General features: G+C 36.1%; 1 protein-coding gene across 1 annotated transcript; it reads right to left on the minus strand.

Moving 5' to 3' along the window:
• Window positions 1-1,664: 1,664 nt before the first annotated feature.
• LOC101897165 (retinal homeobox protein Rx-B) lies at window positions 1,665-9,701 on the minus strand. Its single transcript, XM_005181966.4, has 3 exons — window positions 9,375-9,701; window positions 2,344-2,461; window positions 1,665-2,284 (listed from the first exon to the last, which is right to left on the minus strand). Exons 1-3 carry the CDS (start codon window positions 9,579-9,581, stop codon window positions 1,737-1,739), a joined length of 873 nt encoding a protein of 290 aa, XP_005182023.2. The 5' UTR covers window positions 9,582-9,701; the 3' UTR covers window positions 1,665-1,736.
• Between the last annotated feature and the right edge of the window lie 775 nt (window positions 9,702-10,476).

Here is a 10,476-nt window from a genome sequence, read left to right on the forward strand (position 1 = left end):
TTTTGATTTTGCACTTTATGTGGGAATCGTTTCAAAGAAGTGTGCTGGAATCACGTTCAAAATTGGAAATGCTGTAGTGAAGATGAAGGTATGTGAATATTATTTTAATAGAATCAGATATGTATAAGAAGCCTGTAATAGATATTTAATTCCTTCAAGCGTTCGTGGGAGACTATATGCTATTTGAGTATCTTTCGTCTCCATAAATGTACATCGATGTCCGTCCGTAAAAATCAATATGAAGATCTCATTGATTTACTTACAAGTCCACCATAGTATGGAGGGTAGATTAAGTTTGTCATTCCGTTTGTAACACCTCGAAATATACATTTTATACCCCACAAAGTATATATATTCTTGATCAGCATATCATTCTATGTCGATTTAGCGATGTCCGTCCGTCTGTCCTTCTGTGGAAAACTCTCTAGCTTCCGAACGAAATGAAGTAGATTGATAAAATTTTACTCGAATGTCTGAAGGACTTTTGGCATTGAGAACGGTACGGTATTTTGATGATTTTATTTGTTAACATTAGGTCCGGAATTGTTTCAAATTTGGAATTTGAAGTCCGTAATGGATAGTACATCTTAAGACAGTAAATTGTCTGTGCAGGTTCACGTCTTCATATAGCCCCCACCATAGTATGGAGGGTAGATTAAGTTTGTCATTCCGTTTGTAACACCTCGAAATATACATTTTATACCCCACAAAGTATATATATTCTTGATCTGCAGTCCGTCCGTCTGTCCTTCTGTGGAAAACTGTCTAGCTTCCGAACGAAATGAAGTAGATTGATAAAATTTTACTCGAATGTCTGCAGGACTTATGGCATTGAGAATTCGTCATTTTGATGATTTTAGTGACAATATTTACCGGAATTGTTTCAAATTTGGAATTTGAAGTTCGTAATGGATAGTACATCTTAAGACAGTAAATTGTCTGTGCGGGTTCACGCCTTCATATAGCCCCCATATAACGGTACATCCCGACATTCGATATTTTCATGATTTTAGCGACATTATTCACTGTTTTTTATTTTCAAGTTTCGCATTTGAATATTCTATTGGCTTATGACAAAATTTGTATAACGGCTACCTTAATATAACGTCTACATTCGGTATTTTGAAGATTTTAACAGAATTTTTAATGGATTTTATTGTTTTTGAGAATTGCCAAATTCGTTCCAAAGGGTGAAGGGTATTCAAAGTTCGGCCCGGCTCTTTTACTTGTTAACATTAGGTCTGTATGAATACTTTTCCTTCAGGAATTTTGAAGCAACTTTTTCCCGAGAGAGTAAGGTAGTTTTATTCTCCTTTGAGCTGATTTGAAAGAAGAAAGCAATTTGTTCGTCTAAAGAGGAGTTGCATGAAAGAAGAATTTTCGATGTTTCAACTTTGTCTTCCATAAAAGATAATAAAAAAGGCTTTCTAATTCCAATATGAAAATGTTTTCAAATTGCTTGCACAAAAACAAATCTCCGGACACTCAAAATAAGAGAAGAAGAATTGTAATTTACCATGGGCACACATATTATTCCCCGGCATGAAGTACCAACGGATATAGACTACAGACTGAGCCCAATGGTATAATTATCTCTTTCCAATTTCACACTACGGCAATGGATACTGAAATAATTGATTAAGTTTTAGAGCATATTTTAATTATTTTATTGCATATTTTATTGTTTCATTTGTTTTCCTTAGATTTTCAATTTTTTTTCAAATAATATTACGCATTCAATGCACTCCATTGCTGGTTATCAAATGTGGTTGTTGTAATTGTTGTTGCTGCTGCTGTGGTTGTTGTCCTGCAGGACTCGATGACGCTGCTACTGTTGTTGCATTACTCATGACCACATTTTGATGTTTATTTGAGAAATCTATACATGATCCTGAGGTCAAATCAATTTCTTCGGAATCCGAACCATCCGATCCATCATCCGAATTGTGATCGAGTGCAGCTATTAGCCGGGGATCATGTTGCATGTGGGCATGCAGCGCCTGTGTTAAATGTTGATTTTGCAGATGATGATCTTTGTAGAGTTTAAGTTCGGTATAGGTTTTTTCATTTCCCCCACTAGCATTTGATTTATTGGCCAGCCCACTTTCAGCCGGATGCATCATTGTCATATTGTTGTGTTGCGATGTGGGTGGTGGTGAGCCATTACCCATTGTCCCGTTGGGAGTTTCTTTGGACATTGCCGAATTCGAGAGGTTTTCGGGGGCAGCATCTAATCCCGGTGGCATGGGGCCATTTAGCGATGCCCCGTTGGGTATTGGTGTGCCTAGAATAAAATAAGAAGGGTTTCATTGTCTGAAATAATTAATGAAGTTGTATACTTACCACTTTGTCCCATAACAGGTGGTTGTCCCAAGCTTAAACATCTCATTCGCCAGGCATCTTGGAGTAGCTGAAGACGCGCCTGCTTACGCCACTTGGCTCGACGATTTTGAAACCATACCTGCGAGTAAAATAATAAGTATTCGAGGTATTAGATGAAATAAATGTATCTTATAAAACCAAAAAATAATCTCAACAAATATATTAACAAATGCAGTTTACTTTATTCCTTAACGGGGAAAAAGTTTCCACACCGTCGGCGTTGGCGTTTTGGAAGAAAAATAACTTGTTTATATCTATTTTCCAAAATTACCGGAAACAGCAGAAAAGGGAGAATGGAGAGCTAATACATTAGACTCGTGTATCGCCATTTTAAAAGTTTATATCTCGATAAAATAAGGTGAAAAAATTCGCCCAATTTGATATTTTAAAAAATGCATACAAAGTGTATTTTCTGCAATATTTCATTGCAAACATCGGGGGAATATTTTTATACCCTTCACCATCGTATGGAGGGTATATTAAGTTTATCATTCCGTTTGTAACACCCCGAAATATACATTTTTGACCCCAGAAAGTATATATATTCTTGATCAGCATAAAATTCTATGTCGATTTAGCGATGTCCTTCCGTGTGTCCGTCTGTGGAAATCACTCTGGTTTCCGAACGAAATGAAGTAGGTTGATAAAATTTTACTCATATGTATATTATGTCTGTAGGACTTTTGGTATTGAAAATGGGCCATGTAGGTCCACGTCTTCGTATAGCCCCCATATAACGGTACCTCCCGATATGCGGTATTTTGACGATTTTAGCGACATTATTTACCAGAATTGTTTCAAAATTGGTATTTAAAGTTCTTAATGGATACTTCATCCTAAGACAGAAAATTGTTTGTACAGGCCCACGTCTTCGTATAGCCCCCATATAACCGTACCCCCGATATTCGGTATTTTGATGATTTTAGCGACTTTATTTACCGGAATTGTTTCAAATTTAATGTTTGAAGTTTTTAATGGATACTTAATCCTAGGACAGAAAATGAACCATGTAGGTCTACGTCTTCGTATAACCCCATATAATGGTACCTCTCTATTTTTTCACCGGAATTGTTTCAAATCTGGTATTTGAAGTATGTAATGGATACTACAGTCTATGACAGAAAATTGTCTGTGCAGGTTAACGTCTTCGTATAGCCCCCATATAACGGTACCTCCCGATATTCGGCATTTTGATAATTTTAGTGATATTGTTCACTGATTTTTTTAAAATTTTTGCATTTGAATATTCTATTGCAGGTCCACGTCGTCGTATAGACTCTAATATAATGGCTACATTCGGTATTTTTAAGATTTCCACAGATCTTTTTATTTTATTTATTTTTTTTTTGAAAATTGCCAATTTCGTTCCAAATGCTGGAGCTTTTTTAGTTGTTTGTTTTTTAGAAATTCATCTAAAAATTTGAGAACAAGATAACCACACTGTTATTTTATATCATTATTGTTAACAGGATTTTCACGTTTTTGCTCAGTATTGCTACTTTCTTTCTGTGAGGCATATATTTTGCCAGTTAATTAATTTTTTTTTTGAATCGTAATATAAGTCTTTATTTTTTTCTGAATCATGATTATGTGAAGCATGTCTTCGATTTATTTCAATATTTGTTAATTTCATACGTTTGTCTTTTATACGGCTTCCTGATATTTCTTGGAGGTTTTTAAAGAACTTTTCGGCATTGTCACGATTCATTCATTATTTTTAGAAATTTTTTTCAACGCCTATCTGGCCTGATCCTTTCGTCGTTTTCCTTTGTAATTTGTCATTAAAATGGCTGCCATTCCAACAAGCTGTTTATGCATTATCACCTTGAGACAATATTCTGTTTCCGGAGACATTACGAACTCCAAATACTGCATTTTCAACAGAGCCTATAGAATATGCGGCGTAAATTGTCACAATATCGAACATTGGAAGAAATCAATACATGTATTAATCTTCATATGATTGGTGTGGAATATAGGTTATATCGATCAATGTTTGGAGATGGGAAATGTATAACGTGTTTGATGCATCAAATACATTAAATCGGCAGAAGAATTTATATGGAAACAGTATCCAAATCCGGACCGATTTCAATATAATTTGGCAAATTTATTTTCTGATCAAATCCCGTCACTCATTCCGAATTTCATTGGAATCGGAGGTACATATCGTGTATTGTGCATCACGAGAACTATATCCAAATCTAAACCGATTCCAATATAATTTGGCAAATTTACTTTTGTACCGATTTCTGTTACACATTCTAAATCTGTAGATACGGGCATTCAAAAACTAATTTTTTTGGAGGTACCTCCGATTCTGATGCTATATCTCTAGTTCCATGTGAAATTTTAAAAATGTATATAGCCTATGTTACTTTTTTTAGCGACATTATTAACCAGAATTGTTTCAAATTTGGTATTTGAAGTTAGAAATGGATACTACAGCCTAAGACAGAAAATTGCCTGTGCAGGTCCACATAACGGTACCTCCCGATATTCGGTATTTTGATGATTTTAACGACATTATTAACCGGAATTGTTTAAAATTTGGTATTTGAAGTTTGCAATAGATACTACAGCCTAAGGCAGAAAATTGTCTGTGCAGGTCCACGTCTTCGTATAGCCCCCATATAACGGTACCTCCCGATATTTAGCGACATTTATTCACCGGAATTGTTTCAAATATTGTATTAAAAGTTTGTACTGGTACTAAAGGCTAGGACAGAAAATTGTCTGTGCAGGTCCACGTCTTCGTGTAGCCCCCATATCACGATACTTCCCGATATTTGGTATTTTGATGATTTTAGCTACATTATTTATCGGAATGGCTTCAAATTTTGTATTTGTAGTTCGTTATGAATACTACAGCCTATGACAGATAATTGTGTGTGCGGCGTAAATTGTCATCGAATATCGAACATTGGAAGAAATCATTACATGTATTAATCTTCATATGATTGGTGTGAAATATAGGTTATATCGATCCATGTTTGGAGATTGGAAATGCATAGGGTGCATCAAATACATGAAATCGGCAGAAGAATTTATATAGGAACTGTATCCAAATCCGGAACGATTTCGATATAATTTGGCAAATATATTTTCTGGAATCGGACGTACATATCGCTTTTGTGCATCACGAGAACTATATCCAAATCTGAACCGATTCCAATATAATTTGGAAAATTCACTTTTGTACCGATTTCTGTTACACATTCAAAATCTGTAGATATGGGCATTCAAAAACTAATTTTTTTGGAGGTACCTCCGATTCTGATGATATATCTCCAGTTCCAAGTGAAATTTTAAAAATGTATGTAGCCTATGTTCCTTTCAGGCAATGCTGTAGTATATATAGAACTTTTCAGGAAAATATCTTCAGCAGTTTTTGAGTCTATAAATTACAAACAAACAAACGTAATACAAAATAAGTCTCCGAATCTCTTAAAACTTCACACATCTCAATACAATTTGTAACACAAGGTTTGGTGTGTAGATAATAGATATAGGCCTACCGCTTCTGGTACCTCCCGTACAAAGAATCAAAAATTGTAAATACTCATATATCTCATAACTTGCGATACAAGTCAGCGATTCTATTCAAACTTGATGTATCTAAATATTTCTCTCATTCTGAGATCCACACACAAGGTAAAAACTTTGACTAAATTAGATTTACAGATTTTCTTTAAATTTTCAACATCCCAATGTCTTTGTCAGTGTTAGAAGAAATGGAATACTTTGACAGATAATATGGAAATATTTAATCCCTTTGTCTAAAGGATTTGGGCTACCTGGGCAATATTTCTGTCTGATGCAAACAATATGATGCCTGAAGTCACATAACAAAAAAATTTTGGGATCACTTAAAAATATCAGTTATGTTAAAATCCATTTTTTATACACTCCATCATTGTTGTAACACCTCGAAATATACATTTTAGACCTCACAAAGTACATATATTGTTGATCAGCAAAAATTCTATGTCGATTTACCATATAACGGTACCTCCCGATATTCGGCATTTTGATGAATTTATCGACATTATTCAACGGAATTGTTTCAAGTTTGGTATTAGAAGTTTGTACTGGATACTAATGCCTAAGACAGAAAATTGTCTTTGCAGGTCCACCCATATAACGGTACCTCCCGATATTTGGTATTTTGATGATTTTAGCGACATAATTCACCGGAATTGCTTCAAATTTGGTATTTGATGTCCGTAATGGATACTACAGCCTATGACAGAAAATTGTGTGTGCAGATCCACGTCTTCGTATAGTCCCCATATAACGGTGCCTCCCGATATTTGGTATTTGAAGTTCGTAATGGATACTATAGCATATGACAGAAATTTGTGTGAGCAGGTCCACGTTTTGGTATAGCCCCCATAACATAGTACTTCCTTACATTCGGTATTTTGATGATGCAGGTCCAACGGCTAAATTCGGGATTTTTATACCCTACAATACTATGTGTTGGGGGTATTTTAAGTTAGATTGGGCCAAAAATTATGTAACACCTCGAAATATTGGTTTCCCACATAGGGAAGTATATATAGATCTTCCTGTTTCGCCGAGCTGAGACTATCTAGCTATGTATGTCCGTCTGTCCATGTTAATTTGTAATCACTCTACAGGTCGCAATTATGGCCCGATCTTCACGAAACTTAGAATGAAGGTGGGGATAGGGCCTGAATAGAACCCTATTGCTTTTGGAGATGATCGCATAAAATCTAGAGGTTGAAATGGACCAAAAAACATTTCCTGTTTTTGTAGCTGCTCTACAGGTCGCAATTACAGATCAATCGAAGCGGAAGTAAGCATGGTTCTAGAGCTTAGGGCTGGGCAGAAGCCTTCCAATTTTGATGGTCATCGGGTAATATTTAGTGGGAGAAAAAGGCCATGACATTTGTGTTAAATAAAATCAAATTTTCCATTAAACCGGGATTATTTTTAATCCCGGCGAAATCACAAATAGACGAACAGGTTAATCATGACTGTTACGTAGATGCCGATAATAAATATATCAGATATATAGCGAAATTTATACAATGTGTAAATATAAAAGAAGGGCATGTTAGCTAGAATGCTTATATCTCAAGAATGGCTTGACCGATTTTGACAAATATTCAAGTGTACATTTTGTAATATTTTTTCACATTACAACACAGGTTGGGGTTATTATATACAGATTGCAATTATCGTCCGATCCTCACGAAAATTTTCACAAGGGGAGAGCTAGGCCTATTGCTTTCAAAGATGTCCGCAATATATTTAGTTGAAATGGAGCAACAACTAAAAATGTTCCTGATTTTGCAGCCGTTATAAAGGTCACAAATAGAAACCAAAGGATAAGAAATATCGTACGAAGTTAGAGTTTAGGACAGCGACTAGAATGGACCACTACTTTTGTGTGAAAAAATAAAAACATTACTTGCAGGCGATATCCCAAATACACAAAAGGCGAACCTCTGGCTTTTTATGTTGATTTCGTTGACGAATATAGCCAAATATCGTAGACAAGCAAATCATATAGATTAGTCTCAATTTGGAGATACAAAGGGGTCCCTTGCTTTTGGAGATGATCGCAAAATATTTAGGGGTTCAAATGAACCAAATACAGAAAAAATTTCCTGATCACACTGTTGCAGCCAATCGACACGCTTGAGAAGAGGGTTAAGGGCAGCGAAGAAGTCTAGCATGTTTTTGGACCATTGGATTATAATTAGCTGTAAAATGGACCACAACCACTAATAACACGACGGAGTGCGTAAATATTGGTCATTTGCATGGTCAAAATGCTACATAAGGGGGCTTCTAACATATTGTAGTGTTGTAGGGTATCACATGGTCGGCCCCTCACGACAATAGCCTTTACATTCTTGTTAAGCTTTTAACAAGTAGGTTGATAAAATTCTACTCAAATGTATATTATGTCTGCAGGACTTTTGGTATTGAAAATGGGCCATGTAGGTCCACGTCTTCGTATAGCCCCCATATAACGGTACCTCCCGATATTCGGTATTATGATGATTTTAGCGACATTATTTACCGGAATTGTTTCAAATTTAATATTTGAAGTTCGTAATGAATACTACTGCCTATGACAGAAAATTGTCTGTGCTGGTCCACGTCTTCGTATAGCCCCCATATAACGGTACCCCCGATATTCGGTATTTTGATGATTTTAGAGACATTATTTACCGGAATTGTTTCACATTTTGTATTTGAAGTTCGTAATGGATACTACAGCCTATGCCAGAAAATTGTATGTGCAGGTCCACGTTTTATAGCCACCATGGTACCTCCCTATATTCGGTATTTTGATGATTTTAGCTACATTATGAACAGTTTTTTTCTTTCAAGAATATTGTAATAGCTTGTGAAAAAAGTCTATGCAGGTCCACGTCGCCGTATAGACCATAATATACGCCAACTTCGGTATTTTAAGATTTTAATAGAATTTTTAACGGATTTTATTTTTTTGAAAATTGCCAAATTCGTTCCAAATGGTGGAGGGTATTCAAAGTTCGGCCTGGCCGAACTTACATCGCTTTTACTTGTTTTAAATTTCATTTGAGATCCGTGATTTGATTTTGACACTTTAAAGGAAAAACTATATGTATCCAATTTCAGTTCAATATAACGGCTGTGAACCATTTTGAGGTGTAAATTAGGATTTAACATATCAATGTCCTTTCTTAGAAAAAAAAGACTGCATTGATCTGATTAACACGATTATGCTGTACGGATCTTTATTTCATTTATGCTGTACGGACATACAATTTAGTTTTCGAAGTACACACTGTTTCGGGTTAATATAATGGATTTTTCTCGGGATCCTATTTTTATTTTCGAAGATGAAACAATGGCTGTAGCTGTGGATCGATGGTCTGACTTCACTTGAAAACAAAATAGACATTGTCGATTGTTTCATTTTTTTATTTTAATTGTATATTTCAAAAACACAGAAGAAAGACAATCACCTGAACACGAGCTTCACTTAAACTAATACGCAAAGCGACTTCTTCGCGTAAAAATACATCCGGATAGTGGGTCTTTTGAAATAGCGCTTCCAATTCTTGTAACTGTTGCGGGGTAAAAGTTGTGCGATTACGCCGTTGTCGTCGCCGACCGAACATATATTCCGTTAAAAGATCACCGGGTAAAGGTGATAGAAATGGTCCAGCCATGGTAAGTGACTAAAAAAAATTCTTAGTTTTTTTATTAACTATTCTCAGTTAGACGTTTCTTCCCGTGTTTGTGTTGGCGCTTCAACCGTTCCTTTTACGACATCTAACACTTGACACGCTCGCCACGTAACTGTTCTTAGGCCTTAATATGGTTTGCCTTTTTATTATTTTGCTAATATTATGACGACGACGACGATGTCGTTTTGTTCCAGTCGTGTTTGTATTTGCATATGCCAGAGCCAACAACAACAAGAACCTCATCATCATCATCATCATCGTTGTTGTTGTCGTCGTCGTCCTTTCGGGTTTTCTGTTATTGTTCGGCTATTGTCCTTGCTCTGATGGGCTTTTGGCTTCGTGTATGTGATTATTAGTAGCAGTAGTGGTATCATCATGAGCTTTAGTCAGCAACAGCGGCAGCAGCGCAGCAACCGCATTCCGAAATGCACACGAACAATGAACGATTACAAAGCAATTCAGGCCTTTAGAATTTGCGCGCCATATGCAAATTTATTCTGTTATCCTCTTGTCTGAGGTGGCTGGCTGGGTAGCTGCTTTCCTGCCTGGTTGACTGGCCGGGTGGGTGGCCGGTTGGTTGGATGGATGGAAGGTTTAACTAGGTAGATGCATGGCTGAGCATGATGTTGTGTGTTCTCTGTTTTCATTTGCCTTCCACGTTGCTTGACAGTATTTTTGTTTTGCTCATTTTATTTTGCAACCAATTAAAATTTGCGCCCCGCATCCTTCTTTGCTTACTTCTCTCCCGTTCTCTCATATTTTTCTCTGCAGCAGTGACATGAGGCTCTCTTTTAAGTATGAATGAATGATATTAAATTTTTTTCCATTGTAGAGTACAAGGAAGAATTGTCAAGGAATACCGGGTGCTTTCTACAGA

The sequence above is a fragment of the Musca domestica genome, unplaced genomic scaffold (assembly GCF_030504385.1).
Source record: "Musca domestica strain aabys unplaced genomic scaffold, Musca_domestica.polishedcontigs.V.1.1 2, whole genome shotgun sequence".
NCBI lineage: Eukaryota > Metazoa > Arthropoda > Insecta > Diptera > Muscidae > Musca > Musca domestica.